At 46.7% G+C, this 25,153-nt stretch overlaps 1 protein-coding gene across 4 annotated transcripts in view; it reads left to right on the forward strand.

The window, feature by feature from the left end:
* The first annotated feature begins 2,256 nt into the window (after positions 1-2,256).
* LOC119382435 (pleiotropic regulator 1) overlaps positions 2,257-25,153 on the forward strand; it is a 115,662-nt gene continuing 92,765 nt past the window's right edge. Inside the window, exons 1-5 of one of the 4 annotated variants that reach the window (XM_037650136.2) lie at positions 2,329-2,346; positions 2,472-2,511; positions 2,628-2,734; positions 2,819-2,952; positions 5,867-6,000. In XM_037650136.2, the coding sequence (XP_037506064.1) occupies positions 2,506-2,511; positions 2,628-2,734; positions 2,819-2,952; positions 5,867-6,000 (381 nt within the window). In that variant the 5' untranslated portion in view covers positions 2,329-2,346; positions 2,472-2,505. Of the gene's footprint in view, positions 2,512-2,627; positions 2,739-2,818; positions 2,953-5,866; positions 6,001-25,153 lie in introns of all 4 variants that reach the window. The other 3 variants (XM_037650137.2, XM_049412204.1, XM_037650135.2) reach the window with 3 other exon arrangements.

Genomic DNA, 25,153 nt, shown 5'->3' on the forward strand with positions numbered 1-25,153 from the left:
TGCTACTGTTGGCGACGTCAGAGCACAGTCGTCCACGTAGAAGAGCGACGTCACAGCACTACCATCTACGTAAGGCCATTTTCTCATGTACGTCATCCCCTCCTTTGTTTAAACAGCGCAAAAAGACGAAGACACGAGAATGAGGACTACACAGGACAGGCGCTGGTCCTGTGTAGTCCTCATTCTCGTGTCTTCGTCTTTTTGCGCTGTTTAAACAATGAAGTTAAACCAACTAGCCCAATTTTACACACTGTTGTCATCCCCTCATTCTCTAAAGCACGCGCCCGCGAGATGAAGGGCAAGCAGCGTTTACTTTGAAATTTGACCCATTTCCGCGGCGCGTAGCTTTGCAAATTTTGGCAGACGTGATCGTGAACGCCCATTGTATGCATTCCGCTCGTTAACTCAAAATTGTCAAACCTGGTGAGGGGCCCTTTAACACACCGCGAGGTGGCGACCTTAACCCAAGCGTCGTAAGAGCGTCGGCCTCGCTCATAGCATCACGCTAATCAAACCAAAAATTGGCCGCGTATCTGCGTGCTTCGCTGCAAATGTCGTCTAAAGACGATAGAAGAGGCGCTGCGTGAGATATGAACGCCATCTGGCAATACGTCGGGAAACGTGAATGCTGTGTGGCGGGCTGGTAGTCCCGGCGCAGCAGCAGGCAAGACCGGCGGTGACCAACGCGACCGGCGGGAACGCCAGCCAGCCCGAACACGCGGTTTGGCGCGAAGCGCCGAAGCAGAAGAAACGTCCGCACTCAACGAGTACTCTCCCCACTCTTTTATATTCACGTCGCCTGGGTAAAGCAGGAATGCCAGAGCGGCGCCCCATAGCACTCGTACAGTGCAATACTGAACTGAAACCGAAACACAACAATGGCTCGCGCAGAGGGCACAGATGAAGCCAAGTTTCGGCGCAGTCGCATTTTCAGCGCAGCTTAAGAAACTAGGGTCTCTAGAATTACGTATCTATGTATTTTCTATTAAAGGAACACACCACCTAATGCTTACCTAGTGATGTTGCGCCTCAGATATGCGTAATGTTTGCTTTTTGATCAACCATGTACACAAGTGTGAACCTAGTGAGCCGTTCATGATGGCTGGCCCTTGTGCAAGTGGTTCAACTTTGGCCGAGTGGCTGAATCGAGGGACGTGCCGACAAACAGAAAGACAGACAGACAGAAAGACAGACCAAAATTTCTCCGTTTAAGTTCCCCAAGAAAGACTATCGTCTTTAAAATAGCTCTGCGAAGCGCGCCTCCCTCACCTGGCTGTAACATCGCGTTCCCCGCATACGCTCTCGCCCCGAGAAGAATTGCGGCCAGGCTACCGAGGTGGCACGACGCGCTTTGCGTTTCCCTGTAGTGCGGCCTTGGTGTTCAATCACATTTTAACATGCCGCAGGATGGCGACCAAGTTCTGCGTCTAATATGCGACGCTTTTCTGGCTATCACACCTGGTTCTCTGATTACGCTTTCACCGTTAATTACCATAACTACCACAAGGGTTTGTTTAATGATTTAACATGGACGTTAGTCGTCGGGATAGAGGTGTACCACCAAGCATCAAAGTGGGTGCATCCACGTTAAACGGTGCTATAGCTGCCAGACATCAATATACATTGTGCAAACTCTTTTATATCAATGTAGAGTAAACATTCAGTTACTTCTACAAGGTCATGTTTTACTTTCGTGTTATTCCGATTCCTATGACGGAGGGATCAACCATGTTTTTTTTCTTACTTCACGCGATAGTGGTCACGGACACGGGTGGCGGCGGGCAACTATGGAGCCAAAATCAGCTGTTCTGATCTCATAAGAGCCTTCGCTGTAACAAACTTCAGCCAGCTTCAGCGCTGACAATGCCCTCTCCACTTTGGCCTGCGTGACAGGCCCGCAAAAGTCCACTTGCGCTAATATCAACATCTCTGGTTGCCACTGTTTCCGTTTTTCGCACAATTTCAACATATCTTTGCTTTGGAATTGCTGCCTGAGGTACGCGTTAATACTGTACCCTGAGATATGTTCACATTGCATGAGCTTAGTTGTTCCGGACTGCGAAGTTTTCTCGTGAACCGAAAAACGATTGAAAAAATTTCGGTTTCACTCCGGAACGAAATAATAGATAAAGTTTCGGTTACGTTTTCGTTCCGGTCAAAAATATCGTTTTTTTTCGTTTTCGGTTTTCGTTCCGTTCCGACACCCTGACCACAGGCGAAAAGTTGACTGTCTGACGCTGCATCTGGCAACCATGTTGTAACTCTATCCAGTACAATCCAACGTCGTAGCCTATTACTGTTACAGTGTACCAGAATTACAAACAAATTACAAACTTCTAGAACACTGTAAGTACAATGCATTTTGGTGGTGGTAGAAGGCTAGAAGGCTAGAAGCTGTAGAAGCGCAGAAGTGCTGTTAACTGGAAGAGTAGAGGTTGTGTCTGTTGATGGTTTATTCTTCAAACATTAAGGTGACCAAACACCGTGGTGGTAATTGTTTGGAACATGGAGGTGAGTGGCGTCGGAGCAATATTACTGTATTGCCACTTCTTTCGCTCCGTTTTAGTCACAGCTCTTTCGTTTCTGTTAAAGTGCGCTTATATTTGTGGCTTCCTTTGCCCGTACAGGACGTTCAGAAGCACTCTGTCCACACCCTGGTGTTCCGATCTCTGAAACGCACGCACGACATGTTCCTGTCTGACCAAGCGAACCCTCCACCGCAAGATGACACAAGGCGAGTGGAAGGCTTGCGTTGTGACAAAACATTTGGCCTTACCTTTCTAGTTGGCGCAAATGAACTTGGTGCTATTTATTTCAGTGAGAAGTTCAAAATGAATGTCAAGACGAAAGACGAGTACAGCCTCGTGATGCACCTTGTCAAGTCTAACCCACAGACGTACAGGCACAGCGCAGAAGGGCACCGCACATCTTACCACGACCAAGGGCCAAAAAGTTAGTTTATTTTTTTTTAGCCACCTAAAACGCCGTACGTGTATTCTGTTCAGTATACGCACTGGCGCAAATTTCGCGCTATGTGCTCCATAGCCGCTACATTTTATGTTCTGCAATAGTGCATACTTGACTAATAGTTGGCTGCTTGGTTTGAGTGAAGGGTGGCCACTGACACCTTCATGTCGATGTGATGTCTACTTAAGAAGGCGCTGCAGTCTATAGTATTCCTTAGAAGTCAGAATATTTTTTAGCACCACTTGTATCATGCAGAGGCTTCAACGTTGAAATTTCATGTAACTGCTTCATTAGTATGCATTTGCCAAATGATTATGTCAGTCAATATTGTGGGGATGAATGACAAGGAAAAGACGACGAAGCGAGTGGTGGTGGCAGCTTGGCCTGGCGGACACTGATAGCTGAGGCCGCCTCCCACATCACTGTGGCAGCAGGCTTACACTGTGTCTAAATGAACTTGCTTTCATTTTGTCTTGAAAGGTAAAGGATTGAATTGGAAAGTTCATTTTATTTGTATGTCAGCAGATGACGACATGTTTGTATTTACTTCTCAGTGAACTTTGTGTATGACAGTTTTAGTAGTAAGCATGTCCAGTTAGGTATCATGTAGAAACTTCCTTCTTTCTTTTCCGCAGTACACAGCAAAGGCTTATGGCATCTCTATTGAATAAAGAAGCTTCAAGCCAATGCAATTTGTCCTTCCAGAGGCATATGCTGGCACACACTGCTGCTGTAATTTTATATAACAGACTAATTGAAAGTTAGGTGTCACTGCAGGAGGTCCTATTGATCAGGGATGTGATTGCTGCACTGAGAGCCTGCTACATCCTCCTGCATTTCTACAGAAGTCGCATAATTTGCGCCAAGCGTGTGCCAGGATCATCTTGGCGCACACTCCGCGCAAATTATGCGACTTATGCAAAAATGAAACACCACAAAAATCGCATCTCGAAAATGTCATGTTTGCAGTGTTTCGGAGAAATAAGTTCATAGGCACTCGAAATATATACTTAAGTTTCTGTTGCAAATTTTAGTGGTCATTGGAGCAGACAGGCGAGAGCTGTATAGTTTTAAAAATCTCTCAAGGCCAATAATTACATACTCAACAAATATTATTCGAGTAAGCTAAAGGTAATGAGCAAGTCACTCGCACTTGCCGCCTAGCTTTTGACTGAGCTTACAATATTGTTCATGCCTAACGACCATTCATGCTACAACTTTGCCCGTTGCAACCGGTCTTGCCCATCTGCAAAGACATGCACACAGTGTCTTGTAAATGACGACTTCATCACTGAAGCGTCTGCCCTACGCATAAACTTTTGCTTAGTGCAAAGAGGTTGCAGCATACGATATGTCAGCTAGCAGGTTGTCCGAGGGCTTGATGTACTGACACTGGGGAGGGTGGAAGCTGAAGTTACCATGGCAGGCTCGCAGTATAAATGATGGAAATGTGAAATTCATATATGCAACCATATACTGCATGCCTAAACTCAATTCAGCCGTTAATTCTGCATGTTGAGTTTTCTGGCCGGGAGGGGGGACCTGTCAAACAGTACCAACTCTGTACTGTGAAATATATTGTCAAGTCAGGTAAAAATATTTACTGAATGTTGTGGAGTCAATAAATATCCAATAATTGGTGAAATTACAAGTTTTGTGAGACACCAGTCATCTATATGAAGATTGATTCCATTAATTATAGGGAGCAGTATGTGTATGTACTTAGAACATTTCTTTTTTTTAATAAAATGCTTTGTTGGGCACATTGGTTCATTCTGGAATAGATTGAGCGCAAAAGGACGAGACACAAGATGACTACATGAGCGCTCGTGTAGTCGTCTTCTTGTGTCTCGTCTGTTTGCGTTCAGTATGTTCCATTTCTTTTTTAGTTACGTTATTTTACAAAAATATTATAGTATATTTTTCTTACTTCCAAAAGATTTCATGCAGGGCACTTAAGTTTTAATACTGTACAACAGTCAGGATTTAGCAACAATTGCAGCACGGTGACACGCTATCCCGTTCTATCAGTGCAGCTTCTCGACTTGGACAAAAGTCCAAGTTAAAGAATCTGTCTGAATCAAATGCAAAGTCTTTCATACTTGCAAATTTCGTTGAGCACACTGTTGGAATTTGGTCATACTATACCGATTATTTATTAAACCCTATGTTTTATTAACTGCCAACAAACCAAAAGCCTAATGAGTCTGTCCATGAAGTATGACAGCGTATACTACTTTGCCATGTAACTCGAGGGCCACTGTTTCATAGAAAGCACAGATGTCATCGCAGTTGTTATTTTCAGTAGTAAAATGAAAAGCCGAGGCAAATTTACACAGCTTGAAGGATCAGGGAAAGTCACACTGAATAACTGAGAAGTGTATCGCAAGGAAATGTCGGGCAGCCTGATGTCACGGATATGTATCAATTTAGGGCTGTCCGCAGGGAAGCAAGGAGCTGCGAGTTCATTTCAGCTTTTGGGATATTATATATGAATACACATTTTTGTGCGCGTATATTTATTTTCTTAGACATGATAGAACTACTGCCGCTTAGCGAGTTTAAAAGTTGTGTGTGTAAATCTGAGACAGGAAACTGCTTCAAAGGGCTGATTTGCTGCTCCAAAGCGGTGTTTTAGCTGCTCCAGAAGCTGCGCCAAACTGGTTTCAGTCGATCACGTCACTGCTTGATCCACCAAAGCTTTTACAGTACACCTTCTCTAGTGTGGTCTTGATTCAAGCACAACTGGAATCTACAGCGAAATCTCATCAATGAACTTTGTGCACCTCTTATCTCTCATGGTAATTCAGCATGCCTCCTAAGCTTTGGCATTAGTAGTATATGCACTGTTCTGCTGATTAAAGGATTAAAATGAAGATGCCATATTGCTATTGTTCAGGTAAAGAGATCAAGTTGCAAGAGCTGACGTATTCAGGCATGGACATAATGCCTGTGTACGACGACGATGCACCACCGCCGGGTGTTGATGACTATCCAGTGATGAAAGCTGCACCACCGTCATCAACATCACAGGTACCTTTCTGATATCTTCTGATATGCTACTAGGCAGCAGTGAGTGGATCCATGGCTGAGAATAATTTTTAAAACTTATTTATAGATACTGCAATCCCATGGAGGGGTTTTATCCAGGTGGGTATTGCAGGCGAGGTAGTACAAGTGAAAAAGTTTGGCAGGTATGCAATGTCTAGCAGAAACATATCAATATGGCAGCAAAATAAAATTGGAACACAAGGTTAGGTGTTACAAGCATAGCTATGCAGTATTTAATGCTTGAAGGACTGTTATAACAATAAAATGCAACACAGCAAGAAACCGTTACGGTGGATCACTGCAAATACAAAACAAACATTTTAAGTAGATAATTGTAGAATACAATTAATAATTGTTGGGGTTTAGCGTCCCAAAACCACGATATGATTACGAGGGATGACATTGTGGAGGGCTCGAGAAATTTAGACTGCCTGGGGTTCTTTAACATGCACCTAAATCTAAGTACGCAGGCCTCAAGCATTTTCACCTCCATCGAAAATGCCGGCCGCATTTTCGATGGAACTCGATCTCACATCAGCAGTCATTTGGGTCAGTAGTCGAACACCATAACCACTAGACTGCTGCGGTGGATTGGTTCATTGTAGAATATAGTCAAATTGAGAACAATGTCAATGTTAATTGGGAACAATGTCAGCACTGATTGGGAACAACGGCAAAGACAGAAATTCAGTGGGCTGTTACAAACAAGTGGCAAACATTTCAAGAGATGGTTTGTAAACAACAGCATTATGTAGGCTTTTCCAATTTCTGACAGTCCTTGGAAAAAACGAATTTTTAAAACAATTATTGCGCATTTGGAAGATGTCTCATTGCAGGGGTGTTGAAGAATTGAATAGTGCCAAAACTTGAGTCTGAAATTTCACTTCATTAGATCAAGCTGCACCATTTGTGCCACGCTGCACCAATCCGCTTCTGCTGCACCATCCTGCTCCAAAACACATTATTGCACCGAAACTGCACCCAAGCGGTCTTCGGTGCTTTCATGGGCTGCCGTCCTTCACGACGTGATGCGCCCAAGCGAGCTCCTATCATCATCACCACCTGGCGTGCTCTTCGTGACTTTGGCGAATGCGCAAAGAAGTAACTTTTGCCGCAAAGGCAAAGCAATGAATGCGACAGCAAGAAATTGTAATGTTATACGAAGTAACGCTAGCAGCTAACTCTTTTGGATGCGATCTCGCGTAACTCCACAAAATGCTGGTGTAAGGGATTACGGCCGCTCCGGGGAGCGAAGCAGTTATCGTGCTGTCTGTCACCTCAATGCAAAGTAAGCAGGCTGTTTGCTGATGTCTGCCGAGATAGCGCGCGTGCCAGTGCTAGTGACCGCGCCCTTTTGATGAAAGTTCGCAGTTGCTGCTCGAGCAATGGTGCCCCTCCTCCACCGACTCCCTTCGTGCTCCTTCGCCTGTCGAAAAAAACGGGTGGCGGGGGGGTTCTGTCTGCTTGAGGAGCAATCGACGGCAGGCCTCACGCGTAGGACGATGTTATCGCATGCATCCTTCGTGCAACGGAGATTATAATTAGCACTTTAATTAATATGTGTAGTAACTTTTAAAATGTCAGCCACCGCAGGAAAAGTAATTATGAAGGCAGCGAGCAAATATCACGTTTCCTTTATTTTCAAGTATTTTCGGACACTTTTCTTGAAAGAACTGGTGTAGTGGTTCATGACATGGCCGGCTCGTTTCACTTCTGCTTCGGCCACATTCGTCCCCAGCGCTTGAGTGCTTTTACTCGTGTGTAGAACATACGATGCGCGGGGCGGTGTTATCGATTTGGACTTTATTTGGAAGATCACAGCGACAGCAAAAACCCACCTAGAATGTCCTTGTACTAATTGCTATCGCAATAAAAGTGGACATTTCAGTTACTCTCACCTTCTCACTTGTACACGTCAGCAGTTGTGTTTGGTCGATGTTAAAAAAAGAACATTTCTCTGAAGTCTTGTCAGTTTAGCTACATACTGCACTGCTTATCTCTATTGTCTTCTCGGTTCTCTTGTCGGCTCTGGCGCTTTAGGGATGAGAGCATAACCTTTAAACAGCGAAGCTGTGTAAGCTAGCCATAATGTGTGGACTATCACGAAACTATCATCGTCATGAATGGGTATGGGCTACAGAATTTGGACAGATCCCACTACTCACCACTACGGCGTAGGCTGTAATAACCCTGAGAACAAGTACATAGAGGGGGGAGAGAGAGAGAGAAAGAAAGAAATAAACAGAGAAACTGAAAGATATAAAGAAAGAGAAAAATTCTTGCTAAAAAAATTACTTCACGAGGCGGGATTCAAACCCATGTGACGTCGATCTGAAGGTGAGCGTCCTAACCACTCAGCTATCCAGGAACGCTAGCAGAGCATGGCATAGCCTTGTATTGTATAGTGTAGCAAGGGGGTGGGAAAGGGAAGTGAACGGGAGGAGGAGGAAATCCCACTACTTCCCACTGGTTCACTAAGAGAGAGAGAGAAATAATGGCAATAAAGACATAGAAAGACTTGTCATGAATAGCGGGAAGCTACCATACTAGGGAACGGGAAAGGCAACGGTGGCTGCTAGAAGAGCCTGAAGCAATGGAAGCCCCTACACCAATGACGACGTGCCCGTAGATCTATGAGAGGTGCGGACGCTCGGTTCTGGAGTTTGGACATCCGTGTTGTGACTAACCTAGCTAAAGCCTAGCAGCAACCTAGAAGCAACCAGATTAGGCTTCAGAATTGTCCAGTTTCACTGTTTCAAACCTTGCGCGACTTAGTGCAAGCTTCGCCAAATTTCTTTAAAATTTATTTTTATAGGGTCTCATTAGTTTACAAGGAAGGTAACTTCTTCACTTGTTCATGTCAGCTGCGGTGTTTTGTTAACATCAACGTTTTTCATTTGTCTGAGGTCTGTTTACCTGAAATAAAAAAAATCTTAATAATGAAGTTTGACCCTTGAAATATGCTCCAAAACTAACTTGAATTGCTCCAAAACACATGTTTTGATGCTCCGAAGCTGCTCCAAAACTCCCCTTTTACTGCTCCAAAGCTGCCCCAAAACAGCATCATTTTTGTTCCCTGGCCTGCTCCAAAAGCCTGAAGCCCTCTTCCACCCCTGACCCCTACCCTAGAAAAAAGTGCTCACACCACAAATATTGACGAGCATAGTTTTCACATGTTGAAATTTGACATAAAGATCAAGTGTGTTGGTTTCTTTATGACTCATCATAAATACTAATACAGTCACTGGTGCTAATATATGTTACAGAATTTTGTGAGTGCATTCGGGTTAAAGGGATACTCACATGAAAATTTTCAGTTGTCATTTTTTTGTGTCAAATGAAAGGTCTTGTGAAAGGTCTTGTGAAAGGTTTTGTGTCTCAAGAGCTTTGAAGATGTATTGATAAGTGTGAGTGCATGCAGAGAAAGCAGTTACAGTACGTTCTTGAAAGCTAGTTTCAGTTCCTAGTGTATCCTGACGTCAAAACACGGTATGAGCTTCTTGCACATGCTTGCGCAAGATGTTGTGACGTTTCCACGGCTGCTTCGTGGCACCATTGGGGACGCACAAGTGGCAATTTTGAGTGTTTTTGGTGATGCACAAGCAGCCATATCGAATATTTTGGTACCTAACATCATCGACACTAGCTATTATGGAGTGTGAAGTCACCAGAATTGACACTGTAGCCTGATGTTGCGATGTTGTTCATGTGAGTAGGTGCGCAATGCAAAAATCGGCTTTAATTGATCCAGGGGAGCAGGTGTTGTGCCATTTGTGCCACGCTGCGCCAGTTTGCTTCTGCTGCGCTATCCTGCTCCAAAACACATGATTGCGTCGAAACTGCTCCCAAGCGGTCTTTAATGCCTTCATGTGCTGCTGTCATCCACGACATGGCACGCCCATGCTAACTCCCATTATCATCATCACCTGGCACGCTCTTTGTAAACGTTGATGACAGTGAGAAAAAGATCAGCTTCGCCTCAAGGGCAAAGCAATGAATGCGATAGCAAAAAATTGTAATGTTATACAAAGTAAGGCTAGCAGCTAACTTTTTTGGTTCCGACCTCATGCAACTACACAAAACGCTGGTGTAAGGGAATACGGCCACTGCAGGGAACGAAGCGGTTTCTATGCTGCCTGTCGTCTCGGTGGTCTCAACGCGAAGTAAGCGGCCATTTACTGATGTGTTCCGAAATAGCGCACGCGTCAGCGCTAGTGACCACACCCTCATGATCAAAGTTTGCGGTCGCTGCTCGAATGACGCAGTCCTGCCCCCCCATTCCCCTGGCTCCCTTCATGCTCCTTTGCCCTACGAAAAAGAGGAGGGACATTTCCTCTCTGCTTGAGAAGCTATCGACGACAGGGCTCACACGTGGGTATATTGTCACATGCTTGAACGGTGCACGCGATGTTATCGCATGCACCCTTTGTGCAATGGAGATGGCCGGCTAGTTTCATCTCTGCTTCAGCTGTGTTCGTCTTCAGCGCTTGCGCGCTTTTACTCGTGTGTGGAACATACAATGCGCGGGGCGATGTTATCAATTTGGACTTGATATGGAAAACAATGGCGATGACAAAAACCTGCCGTCAATGCCCATATAATTGCTATCGCAGTAAAAGTGGACATTACAGTTGTCTAGTCTTCGCATTTGTACAGAGCTCAACACACTTGTCTAGAACACTCGAACTGCACGCTCCGACGCCGTGCATACCGATAGTATTTTCTGATAGCCCAAACTTGAGCATTCTTAGCGGCCATGCATGCTATAATTTGAGCTCTTTCAAGCGAAGCGTAATTGACAAGCGTTGTCAGCGCAGTTCGGAGCGCAGCGTTCCAGCGTTCTAGACAAGCGTGTTGACCTCTGTACATGTCAGCAGTTGTGTTTTGTCAATGTGAACGCAGTGCATTGTTTATCTCTATTTTCCTCTCGGTTCTCATCGGCTGCGGCGCTTTAATGACGGGAGCATAAGCTTTTTAAATTAATTTGTAGAGTCTTATTGGGTTTAGAATGAAGTTAATTTTTATTAGCTTGTCAGTTCAATCTGCAGTTGTTGTTCATGTCAGCTGTGGTGTTTTATTAAGATAAACATTTTTCATTCGTCTGAGGTCTAGTCAAATGTAGCTACCCAAAGCATAGCGTATCTCTTGTTTTCTCCGAGATATTGCTCCGTCATCTGTGGTGTATATATATAAAAAATTTCTGGTAAGTCTGGTCGGTTCACCACTATTCCATGTTTAGTGAAAACCATTGGAATTTTTTGCCGTTACCAGAAATAAAAATTTCAGTTAACAGTGATGTTTGGCCCCAGAAATCTGCTCCAAAACTAACTTCTTGCATTCCTCCAAAGCACAACTTTGGTGCTCCAAAGCTGCTCCAAAACAGAATTATTCCTGCTCCCTGAGCAGCTCTAAAAAGGCTGAAGCCCGCTTCCACCCCTGAAAATAAAATATTTTATCAGCATTTACCGAGCTTCACGCTTGCTCAGAGCCGTCTCTGCATCCAGAAAGTTTGTATGGCAGAGTAAGCTCACCATCGAAAATTGGTGTCAGTACCCCTTTAAACAAAACTCTTTCACTTCAGAAAAGGCAGAATTTGAGAAGGTTATGTTGTGTGAAGGCATGCCTTCTGCCAAGCAATAGCTTTGTAATAGTGGTTACAGTATATTGCCGATTATAAGTCGACTTCGATTATAAGTTGACCCCCCAACTTGCAACCACTTCTAGGGGGAAAAAAGGTTGACTCCGAACACAGCCTCGTGCTGCGGCCATAGCTCACCAATAAGTTTTTCAGAAGAGGGAGTGATGCAAAGAAACATTTATTTGCCCGTGAAACATTCTTACGACTCGTCGTCGCTTGAGAGAAGGACGCAGTCACGGTCATTTCCATCGTGTGAGCCACTGCTGCTGCTCGCCGTCGGAACAAGTGCTGGTGGTCGTGAACCCAATCTCGAACCGCCTCCTCAACGGCAGGGTATCGTCCAGACTTCGGTCCGCGAAAGGAACTGCATGTAGCAGCACACGCGAAGATCTTGGTCCTTTGTTTTCTCCATTGCCTCACGTACCTTTCTGACACTTGCCTCTTGCCTCTTGAAAGCAGCGCTGTACTGTTGCCGGCATAGCGGTGGCATCTTGGCGTCCGTTTGGCAGCGTTGGAAATCGCGCACACCACTGCTCGCAAGCGAAGCAAAATATAGAAATGGCGAACAGGTGTGAGTGCAAAAAGACGCGAAGACGCTTGTGGGCGCATGTGACTGGTCATGTGGTTTAGTTCCCCGCGAAGTGTTGCCAGCCCACACGGACACCAATGGTTTGTCAAAGAATCGTTTCTATTGTATGAAAACAAAACTGCAGTGCGCATCGCAAGGCAAATTCCTCTTTATTCATAGAGGATCGTTTGCCTTCTATCAAAGGTTTGAAATGCTGCTTTCGAGACAGTGTTTCCCAAGCACTTCGCATTAATGCCGCGCGGCTGTGATTTTTAAACGTGCTCTGTAGTTCCGCCTCGCGTGGTTTCGCTATAATTTCGCGATCGTCGTGGCAGATCGCAAAAATATCCAGCTCCGGAAGTGGCGCGCGTGCGTTGGGAGATAGCTGTTGTCGCGACCCCGATGCCTCTGCGGCTGATGTTATCGATGCGTTGAATAGCGGGAAATCCGAGGACGACGACCTTTCGTCGGACCCCACAGATAAGTCGACCTTACGATTCCGCGTATAGGTCGACTCCGATTATAGGCCGACCCCCGAACTTTGAAAGGTCATTTTATGAAAAAATACGTCGACTTATAATCGGCAATATACGTTAGCCAGTGAAAAGCTTGCGCCATAAAAATAAAGCAACGTACGCCTGTTCACATGTGGAAAAATGCTGCTGGAGAATGCTTTGCAGTACATTCTGTTATGTAAGAGCTTTTAATTTGCATCTAGTAGTGACTGCATCACTATACACAAGCTACAGGTGGGACTGTCTACCACTCGGCATAATCTTTTTGATTGCGCCAAGCTGAGCCAGAACCGTGAAATCTGTTGAAATTGCGCCACGCTGCGCCAAAATGCCCGGCCAGCTTCAAAATTTTCTCAGTTGCGCAGATTTGCGAGAAATAGAGGCCGCTCATCTGCAGTGTGGGTATCATCATCCAATACAGATGCGCAGACCCTAACCCCCCCCCACCCCCCGGCGGAAGAAAAGAAAAAAGTCACAGTTTCACTGCAAGGACGAAGCAATGAATGCGATAGCAACAAATTGTAATGTTATACGAAGTGAGGCTGGCAGCAAACTCTTTTGTATCTGATCTCGTGTAACTGCAAAACGTTGGTGTAAGAGAATACGGCCGTTCCAGGTAAAGATCCTCTTTCTGCACAGTGTCTTTGCATTGAGATTGCAGCACATAGAAGGGCTGATGGCTGCCGAGATAGCGCGCGCGCCAGCGATCGTGACCGCGCCCAAAGTTCAAGCTTGCTGCTCGAGTGAACCCCCCCGCCCCTCTTTCGCGTCTTTTCTTTCTCGTTCAAAACGGGTGGGGCGTTTCCTCTCTGCTTCTACAGCAGGCCTCCCAAGCGGAGCGGTGTTATCGTAATGTGCCATCGGAGTGACGGAGATGGGCTGGCTCGTTTGAGCTCTGCTTCAGCTGCATTCGCGCGCTTTTACCCACGGTAGAACATACTATGCGCGTGGGGGATATTATCAGTTTGGACTTTATATGGGACATGACCACAAGAAACCCTCGAAAGTGTCCATATAATTGCTATCATAATAAAAAAAGGACAGTGTTTCTCAAATTTCCTGATGCTTGTTTTACTGCGTGCAGAACGCATTTTAAGCCACTTTGCCGCAGTGCAGTGGTGTCCTGCGGGAAAGCGCACTGAGACTTAGAAGGGGCTGTTAGTACTAGCTGTCAGACACAGCACATTTTGTTCCTTAATTACTCATTTGTGCACACACCATGTAATTATGAGTAGTAGTATGATCGCCGACATCTAAAAAATTATTGGCAATCAATTGGAGCTGCTGTGTATGGAGTTTCTGCGGCCTTAAGAAACAAGTTGACAAAGACGTACGCCACTTTCTTTTTTCTCCACCCCCATTTGCTTTACGGATCTCCCGAATTTCAAGTTTGCCAGGTTCGCAGGTCCACATTAGCATTTGCAGTACCTGTTGAATTATTTGACAGGCCCTGCAAATGCTAATGCGGACTTCGTCATTGTTCGCACTGTGGGGTGTCTCAGCACACTGCTTTTATTGAAATAGCAGTGTTCATGTGCGCTGGGCACGGGTTAGCTGATTTTTAATGCTTTTTACGAATTTTTTTTTTCTTTTCTAAAAGTAAGCTTTTTTGCTATACTGCTCCAAATTTGGATTTTTGTGCTCCAAAAGCAACATTTTGCTGCTCCAAAAATTGCTCCAAATCCTATTTTGGCTGTTGCACCCCAGCATCTGCGGCAGCAAGCATGCTTTTGCCCAATAAAAACGCAAATATATTTTTAATTTGGCTTTGGAAGTGGTGAAAGTATGAGCGCTAGCGTCACCCAACACCGATGAGGTTCAACCTTTTGGTAGAAGCAAAAAAACTCTCGCATGTAGACTTATTTTGCTTGAAAACAAATATGTATAACTTCAAAGTGTATTTTATGCACTACTGGCAGCTTTGCTTTGCGTCAGAGAGTAATTTTTACTTTCTTTCTCACACGTTCAAAGAGGCGCCTGCTGGCGCTGGCGGCACCACGTTCATCTGCCTGCCTACAGCGAAGGAATGCAAACCACGCAAGCACAGTGTCTGGCGCCACTCATAAGAAAAAAAAATGTCTTGGACGAACAGCAGCGCAATTGACTGACTTCACTGAATTTTTAAACCATGCCCGTGAGGTCTTGTTTGTAAAAGTGTATACCAGCATTCACCGACGCTGAAGTCATTTCACGACCCGCTCAACCCCATGGGCTGAGGATTTTGCCTTCAAGGCATCTGTGTTGGTTGTCATGTCACTTATGCAATGCAAAACATCTGAGCATAACTGAATAACAGCAGCGACCTTCTCTTCTTCTGTGAAGCACATCTCATGTTCATTTTAGTCGCACGTTTGGCGTGAGTGGAACCACTACAGTTGGTTTCACAACCCTGGCATAGCAGTGTTGCTGGAACACATGAAGTTTTCTGTTCGACTGCAATGGCTTTTCAGGTTGACTAAACAAAGCTGGAAAGACTGTGGTAATGATACTTTAATTGACAGTTTGCGAGCTCTAAACTTGGATCATTACGGTAATGCGCTTATTATTAAAGAAAACCTAATTAAGCCTGCAAAAACTGCATGTGGTTCCAGTTTTCGACTTTCACCGGCCCAGTCATTGCCATCGCGTGCAGTAACCAGTGTTGTGGGCGTCCCTACACCATTTTAAGATGACAGAATGTAGACCGAAACCTACTGCAAGGGACTGTATGCTTGCTATTGTGACACAAAACAGCAAATCAATAAAACATGGTAGACAGTCCCTTTAAGTAGTGAAATAAAGTTGTATAAACAGGGATAGGATTCCTCAGACAAGTTGGCAGAGATTTTGGCACTTGACGCTATCTTGGCATGTCTGTCTTAGAGTTAGTGGTTGACATCACATGATGTCACAGTCGGTGTATTTTGATTGCAAAAGGAATGAGTGTAGCCATATCACATTTGGGAGCACCCTGGTTGGCAGAACAGTATTTTAAAGGTAGCTATGAAAAAATATAATCAGAAATACAAAGAAAGAAGCTGAGGGGGGCTGGGAAGGGCAGGCTGGAAAAATAGTCAGTGACATAGAGTGACCATATCTAATCAGATTGGTTGCCAGTGCTACATATATTGAAATAAGGCTGCATCTAATGGAAGTGGGCGGTTGAAAACTCGTTTGGCTGACCCATTGCAAGGTATAGTGATTTGCAGGTTGAAAGTCTTGTAATAAATTAGACAGAGAGCTTAAATTGGTCTGCGAATGATACCTAGAAGTTGATGTCTGTCTGACCTACCTACCTACTTGGCTTAACTTTATAAAAACCAAAATTGGCATGGGAAGGCATGAGTCTATGATGAACATGGCTGACGTGTCATAGCATTATGTAATTATGTCACAAACCTTTTGCGTGCTTCATGAAAGCCTTTCCACCAGTCACGTGTGCACATGGTTTTCACGGCTCGTTCCATGCACATATGCACTACAGGTAATTCGCAGTCTGTATCAGCCCAGAAATGCTCAGAACACTGCGGACTTTAAAAATATTAATGCACGAGCATTAAAGGGGCCCTATAACACTATTCAAGCCCCCATTTTTTTTTACTAGTGGATTGCATAGACTGAAGGATTTACAGATTAATGCAGCAAAAACTGCAGTGATAGGGGTCACGCACTCCAATGTTATGCAGCCTAAACAATTCAAAATAACAATGCACCAAGGGGAAAAACATTCACCTTTTGAATATCGTAACATTCACGAGCGCACAACACGTACAAAATGAGGCTGCTCAGGTGGGTACACAGTTAAGAATAAAAGCTTTCACGTAATGACAAACTCCTGTGCGCATTTTTCTGTGCTCTGAGGCCACAGACTAAAAAGCAGGCCCCTACCGTGCTTTTGAGTTTCTCAGCTTTTTCTTTTTTCTTATGACACTATCTGTTGGCGTTAGTATAAAGAGGGCAGCAGACAAAATAGGCCCCTCGAATTCACATTCTTGAACTAGAGGGAGGGGATGCTTGCACCACTTCAACAACAATGAAAAGTGTACTGCATTTGTGAAATTGGCCAGCTCGCAAACGTACACAAGCAAGAAGAGGAGGAAAATGAAAGAAGCCCTTCATATTGCCACGTGCGTTTCTTATTATTACTTTTGCTGTATTCGGTTTTCGCCCACAAAGACTGTCAGTAACGCTCAGCGCAAACCGCGCCTCATTGTTCGAGAAGCTTCCCAATTATTGTAGATCGTTTTGTTAAGATTGCGCGCAAGACGCGAACACTCGAGCTTATTCTAGAGATTGCGCGACAACCAGCGATAACGCTGGAATATTCTACAGCACATGCATAAATGCCGACGTGCTTCGCCGCTTGTCAGTTTATCGATGGTTGAGGCTCTGTTCGCCGCTATCAGTACATACCGTGTGCATTGCTGTAAATTAACTTTCCGTTTCTCAGCCACAAGTTCGGCCAAATAAAGAGTTTTATCTTGGACACCTCACCTGCGGTCTTCGTCGACGTCATGATCACATGACATCTGGTGGAGGTGCTTCCCGGTCCATGTACCGAACACCCCCCTCCAGCCGTGAGCCAAGCCCACACCGTCAAGGGGACAACGGCGCCACCGCTGACCAGCGAGCCAGTCGCAGACAGCAAGGTCTCCCACCAGAATACGGACTCCTACCGGACAAGACAAAAACCGTGGCAACGAAGACAACAGGAACGATGACTGCAGCAGTGCCCCCTACAGCGATCGTGATGCAGCCACCCAGGGAGCCGCCGACCTTCCGCGGTTCGCCATGTGAAGACCCCGAAACCTGGCTGGAGACGTTTGAAAGGGTTGCAACATTTAACAACTGGAACACCGGCGACAAGCTGCGCCACATGTACTTCTACCTGGAAGAAGCAGCTAGGACATGGCTTAAGAAATGGGAGTCCACACTTGGAACCTGGGATCTCTTTCGGAGTGCTTTTTTGGAGACGTTCACGAGTGTCGTCTGAAAGGAAAGGGCCGCGACCTTGCTGGAGACCCGTGCACCATAGAGTTTCCTAAAATGACCTAGAGGGAACTCTGGCGCTGCGATCGTTCAGCCACCATGGGAATGATGGGTAGTACACGGATTTGCCTAGTCTTCGTGCTTGCGGGCTTCGAACGCACTTGTGGCTTTGTTTATTGCTATGTTTTGGTTTTCTTTCGGATAAAAGAACGGATCGTTGTGAACTTCGTGACCAGATTTGAATCGGTGAGCCTAAAGAAGTTGAAGTGGTGAAGTGAAACTGCTGATTTTTGCTGAACTTCGTTTTGCGACAAAGCGGATGCAGCCGACGCGGAGCCAAACGGAGCCGAAAGAACGAAGTTTAGACAAATCCGTGTACTACCCATGATTCCCATGCTGGCTGAAGCGCGATGCATTGCAGCTCCCATGGACACTAGCGCCAGAGTTCCCTCTAGTAAGTATTGTAGGAAACTCTATGCCGTGCACAACTGCCAAACAAGAATGTGAACATTTTCGCCGAAGAAATGACTGTTCCGCCATGCCGACTCCGACATGCCTGAGGAGAAGAAAGTCCGTTTCCTCATGCGAGGAGTCAAACAAGAACTCTTCGCTGGGCTGATACAGAACCCACCCAAGATCATCCAGGAATTCCTGTCAGAGGCAACAGCGATCGAGAAGACGCTGGAAATGCACACCCGGCAGTACAATCGGCGCACAATTCAAGACAGCGCAGCTGTTCATGCCCTTGGCTCCGACAATTTGCGCGAAATGATCCGAACCATCGTTCGAGAAGAGCTGCGAAAGCTTGCGCCTTTTTCGCAGCCCCAAGTGACGTCGATTGTTGACGTTGTGCGGGAAGAAATTCAACAGTCACTGGGTGTTCCTCAGCCAGCGCCACCTCAGCCGCAAGCCATGAGCTATGCTGCAGCAGCCCGACGCTACGTTCCCCCTCCGTGCCCACGTCGAGACACCGCATCGCCACAGTTCGGCGGCCAGACGCCGCTGCCACCACCACCGACGCCCTACCGTCCTCCTGTCGCCCAGCGCTATGCCCCGCACTACGCGCCAAGGAAGACCAACGTTTGGCGCGCCCCAGACAACCTTGCTCCCACTGCGGGGAAGCCGGCCACACCGGCCACATTCGCCGTCAACGCGGCTCGCCCGCAGCCGGGCGAACGGCCTCACGACATCGACGACTACCTCACCGGAACACAGTGGCAAGAACGACGACCTTCCCGCTTGCCGTCGCCTGGCCGCTACATGTCATCGCACCGCCGGCAGTACACTGGCCCAAACCGGGGCCGGTCGTCTAGCCTGTATCCAGAAAACTAAGGGCAGCAACCGATGAAGGTGCGGTTGCTGTACGACGAACTACCGAAGATCCTCCGCCGCCGACGCCGTGACGAAACCTTGAGAACACGACGCGAACCAGACAGCCCCCTGACTTCGAAATCTCGTGGATCGAAGAAGACCCGACGACGCAACATGGAAGCAGCGGAACAGCCGTGACCCGACGCTGCAACCGAACCGCAACGCAAGACGATGAACTAGCGACCTTGACGTTCTCATCGATGGCCACAACGTCATCAGTGGGCCCTTCGCCACGAAGTTGAAGAAAGTTAAGACTGCTTGGGAAGGCCCCGAAATCCGTACCGCTGGAGGCCATCTAATAACGCCGTCTGGAGTCTGCACAGCAAGAGTCACAATCAATAATCGCACGTATCCTGTGAGTTTCGTAATCTTGCAACACTGCTCCAGGGACGTCATACTTGGCATGGACTTCTTAAACCATCACGGCGCCGCCATCGACTTAAGAACTAAATCGATAACCCTATCGTCGGACAAAATAACACCGCCGGATATGAATCCACGTCAACATGCCCTGAACGTGCTCGAGGATCAAGTTACCATCCCGCCTCGCTCCAGCGTCATAATTCCCGTCAGCACCGCAAAAGCTGAAGACATCGAAGGTGTAATCAAGAGTGATCAGCGTTTGCTGCTAGACCATGACATTTGCGTCGCAAGGGGCATTGCTCGGTTGCATGAAGGAAAAGGAAGCGTGATGCTAACGAACTTCAGCCAAGAATACAGACACCTGAGCAGGGGCACGACGATTGCATACATCGAAGAAATCTTGGCCGTCAGCGATGCGTTTGCCTTTTCAGATTCTGATGAGGCTACGACGACTACCACAATACCTGAGCCACCCTTCGAAGTAAACCCAAGTCTTCCTGCTCGCCAACAGCAACAGCTTTGCTGCCTTCTGCAGGAATACAAGGACTGTTTCTCGTCGTCATCGCGGGTCCGACAAACGCCCCTTGCTAAGCACCGCATTATAACAGAAGAAAATGCTCGACCACTCCGTCAGAGTACCTACTGGATTTCAATGCGGGAACGGGAGGCCGTTAAGAAACAAGTCGACGAAATGCTACGTGACTACATCATCCAGCTGTCCAACAGCCCGTGGGCATCTCCCGTGCTGCTAGTGAAAAGGAAGGATGGGACCCTACGTTTCTGCGTCGATTATCGTCGCCTGAACAAAATCACAAAGAAGGGCGTGTACCCTCTCCCACGGATGGACGACGCCCTGGATCGACTCCACAACGCGAAGTACTTTTCATCGATGGACCTGAAGACCGGCTACTGGCAAATCGAAGTCGACAAGAGAGACCGAGAAAAGACTGCCTTTATAACACCGGATGGCCTGTTCGAGTTCAAGGTCATGCCTTTTGGTCTTTGCTCGGCACCTGTGTCTTTCCAACATGTTATGGATACAGTGCTGGCTGGCTTAAAGTTGCAGATGTGCCTTGTGTACTTGGACGACGTCGTTGTGTTTGCCTCAAACTTCGACGAACACCTCCGGACTCACCATGAAGCCAGAAAAGTGCCGTTTCGCGTACGAGGAGCTCCTGTTCTTGGGCCACGTCATTAGCAAATCTGGAGTTCGCCCCGACCCGCGGAACACAGCTGCCATAGCTGCCTCCCGCCGCCCACCGACAAGAAGGCCGTACGCCGATTTCTCGGCTTGTGCGCCTATTACAGACGCTTCGTCAAGGAATTTTCACGGATCGCTGAGCCACTAACTCGCCTCACAAAGAGCAACGTGGAGTTCAAGTGAGGAACTGCGCAAGTCGAGGCATTTCAAGAACTGAAACGATGCCTGCAGACGCCTCCGATACTTGCGCATTTCGACAAATACGCCGATACGGAAATCCACACCGACGCAAGAAGCGTAGGACTCAGCGCCATCCTTGTGCAGAAGACCGACGGACTGGAAAGGGTCATCAGTTATGCTAGCCGGTCCCTATCCAAAGCAGAAGGTAACTATTTCACAACGGAAAAGGAGCGTCTTGCCATCATCTAGGCTACGTCTAAGTTTCGCCCCTACCTGTACAGCAGGCCCTTCAAAGTTGTGAGCGACCACCACGCCTTGTGTTGGCTAGCTAACTCGAAGGACCCTTCAGGTCGCCTCGCACGGTGGAGCCTAAGACTTTAAGAATTCGACATTACCGTCGTTTACAAGTCAGGAAGAAAACACTCCGACACCGACTGCCTGTCTCGTGCCCCCGTCGACGCACCGCCACAGGATGACCACGATGATGACTGCTTCTTAGGAACCATAAGGGCAGACGACTTCACTGAGCGACAGCAAACCGACCCGGAACTCAGGGGCCTTAAGGAATACCTCAAGGGCAGGACCACCGTTGTTCTGAAAGTATTCAGGCGGGGATTGGCGTCATTTTTCTTGAAAAACGACGTCCTCGTAAAGAAGAACTTCTTTCCGGCCCGGGCCAACTACCTTATCGTTGTACCTTCGGCATTGCGACCAGAAGTTCTGCATGCCCTGCATGACGACCCGACGGCTGGCCACCTCGGCTTTTCCCGCAAACTCGCGAGGATACAGGAGAAGTACTACTGGCCGCGCCTTTCCGCCGACGTCACCCGTTACGTAAAGACCTGCCGGGACTGTCAGCGACGCAAGACACCGCCCACTAGGCGAGCCGGACTTCTGCAGCCTATCGAGCCACCACGGCGGCCGTTCCAGCAAATCGGGATGGACTTACTGGGGCCGTTCCCGACGTCCAATACCGGAAACAAGTGGATCGTCGTGGCAACTGACTACCTCACCCGCTACGCCGAGACAAAGGCCTTGCCCAAAGGCAGTGCCGCCGAGGTAGCCAAGTTCTTCATGGAGAACATCGTCTTGCGTCATGGCGCCCCAGAGGTCCTCATCACCGACAGGTACGGCGTTTACGGCTGACCTAACTCAGGCGATCTTGGAATACAGCCACACAAGCCACCGCCGGACTACCGCGTACCACCCACAGACCAACGGCCTGACCGAGCGTCTCAATAAGACCATCGCCGACATGCTGGCCATGTACGTCGACGTCGAACACAAGATGTGGGACGCCATCCTTCCACACGTGACCTTCGCGTACAACACGGCCGTACAGGAAACGACGCAGATGACGCCATACAAGTTGGTCTATGGACGGAGCCCGGCAACGACGCTCGACGCCATGTTATCAAACGTGACCGACGAGGAACACATCGATGTGACCACCTACCTACAGCGCGCCGAAGAAGCATGACAGCTCGCCCACCTACGGATCAAGAACCAGCAGACGACTGACAGCCGCCGCTACAACCTTCGGTGACGTCAAATGGAATGCCAGCCCGGTGACCGTGTATGGGTATGGACGCCAATATGCCGACAGGGACATAGTGAGAAGCTTCTTCGACAAGGTACTTCGACGCCTCGGCGCACTCGACTACGAGGTTGTCCCTGACGGCATTACGAACTCTCAGCGGCGCTGTGCGCGTCGTCCATGTCATGTGCCTCAAGCCGTATTACGTGCGTTAGTCAATCTGAGGACTGTACTTTTGCTTCATTAGGGGCGAAGCTCCTTAAGGCGGCACCCGTTCGTCCCTTGTAGTCGTAGTAGTGCGTAACCAGTCGTAACGCTAGTACCAGATCTTGACCCAAGGTGGTGCCGGTGGGAGATTTTTCCTGTGCGTTGTTGAACAGTAAAAAATTCGCAGCGTGCGCGTTAACTAAAAGCCGAATTCTTCTGTCTCTCATTCCCCATTAGCAGCCATTGGCATGTTCCAGTAGGAAACGTTAGTAGAAGTAGAAGTGTAAGTGTTAGCTAAAAGCCGACTTCTTCTGTCTCTCATTCCCATTAGCAGCCATTGTTTACCTCCAAGGTAGTGCCTGGTGAGATTTCTTCTGTGCGTGATTAAACAATAAAAATTTTGTTCAAAACGTCGTTGATTGATGAAATAAACCAACGAAATACGCCAGATGTTTTCTAAAAGCAAAACGAAAGAACGCCAGATGTTTCTAAAGCAAAACGAAAAGACGCCAGCTGCTTAACGAAAGACGCCAGATGTTTTCTAAAGCAATGGTTTTCTAAACAATGAAAATTCACAGCGTACATGTAAAATTAAAGTGAGCTGCAAGTCATCATAACTCATCGAACCTTTAGTATAAACGCGCCCGATCTCACGGCAGTGATGATGTACTGGGCAGAATTCACGGAAGATTCACGGTTTACCGATGAACCTCTGCAGCTTCGCCCACTCATCATCATTCACTCCGTGGATACGCTGTGATTTTTTTTTATTGTACTTTCTTGCTTGTGCTTATTGGTTGTTGTACTATCTTGCTTGTGCTTATTGTTTATTGTACTTTCTTGCTTTATTGTTATTTATTGTTATAATACGGAAAAGCGGGCTAGTTGGTTTTGCTGCATATTGGAACTTTAGCGCACACACACGAGGACACACAAGAAGGAACACACGGACCAGCGCAGACTATCAACTGATTTTTTATTCACCAGGAAACCATCATATATACTCAATTTCCGCCCTCATGAACACTGCGCATGAGCAAATTGGCATCGTACAATTTTTCACAAAAATAAAACCTTTACAAAGGATGACGTAATCTTACATCTTGTTCAACAATTCTATTTCTTTATCATGCAGCAATACTGAAGGGTGACTAACGCACATGTCCTTAAGTCTAGAAATGTGCCACGCCTCCACTATTTCTCTTGTCTTCTGATTGGGGTTTACATACATAACTTCAGTTCTATCAAACAACGGGTTACACGACCTAGAAGAACACCGCGCGCAATGCATAGCCAGATGTGTTTCTGGCCTTCCCTTCAAATTGTTCAAATGCTCTTTTAATCTCACATTCAAGCATCGGCCCGTTTTACCTACATAACAGTGGCCACAATTGAACGGAATTTTATACACTACATTTCTTTTGCATTCTACTACCCGGTGATCTTCACGTTTGGAACATTTAGTACCGATATCATTAGGCCTTTCTTCGTACAAATTATTCAGAGCCGAACACACTCCTCCAACTTTGTTTTTTGCCGAGAATACTACCTTGACGCCATATTCAGCTGCCACCTTCTTAATTTTATGAGAGAGACCATGCACGTAAGGGATTACTGATATCTTTTTGATTCTTGGCTCCTTTCCTCCTTCTTCCCAGACTTCATTTTCTTCAATAACCTTTCGCTTGCCGTTAGGAGAACCGAGTTTGGGTATCCAGCCTTTTCCAGCCTTAACTTCTGCTCTAGGAAAGATTCCCTTAATCTGTGCTTGCATGATTTCGTCAGAGCTGAATGAAAACACCCCATTGCGATCCCGTTTTTTATTAACCTTGAATGGGCGGAGCCATATTGTAACAAGGGCTTTTCTGTCCTCGGGGAATACTCCCAGCACAAATGGTCTTTTTCAAAAATAAGCTTTAAGTCTAGGAACTGTAAGCAGTTATTACTGGGCTGTTCAACTGTGAAATTTAGGCCTTTGCCTCTTCTTCTGAATGTATCCAACACACTTGAGGTAACCTCATCCCATTCCTTGTTTAAGCCCAAAATCAAATAATCATCAACATACCTGATTATTTTTATTTTCAAACCCTTGCCTTCCAGTTCCGAATTCACCAACCTGTCTACTTTACTCAAAAAAATTGTGCATAGCGCAGGGGCTACTTTCGACCCGATACACACCCCCTTTTTTGACGGAACAATTTATCTTTGAACTTAACAATCGTGCTATCAAGGTACATGCATAGTATTTCCAGAAACTTTTCTAGCGACATCCCACTTCTATTGCGAAAAGACACTTCGTCATTGTCCTGTTCAATGCACTCTTTTACAGAATCTAACAGAGCATCATGCGGCAAGGAATAGTACAGATCTTGAATATCAATACTAAAGCCTCTGTATCCTCCCTGTTCAACATCAGATAGGTAACACACTACCTCCTCAGAATTCTTGATGAAAAATGGGTCATTATGTGACACGGACGCGAGTATCCTTTGCAGAAAGCCAGACACAATAAACTGCCACGAATTGTGTTCTGACACAATTGCTCTGAACGGAACCTCTAACTTATGCGTTTTCGCCGCAAAGAACA

This window comes from Rhipicephalus sanguineus, chromosome 2, assembly GCF_013339695.2.
Source record: "Rhipicephalus sanguineus isolate Rsan-2018 chromosome 2, BIME_Rsan_1.4, whole genome shotgun sequence".
NCBI lineage: Eukaryota > Metazoa > Arthropoda > Arachnida > Ixodida > Ixodidae > Rhipicephalus > Rhipicephalus sanguineus.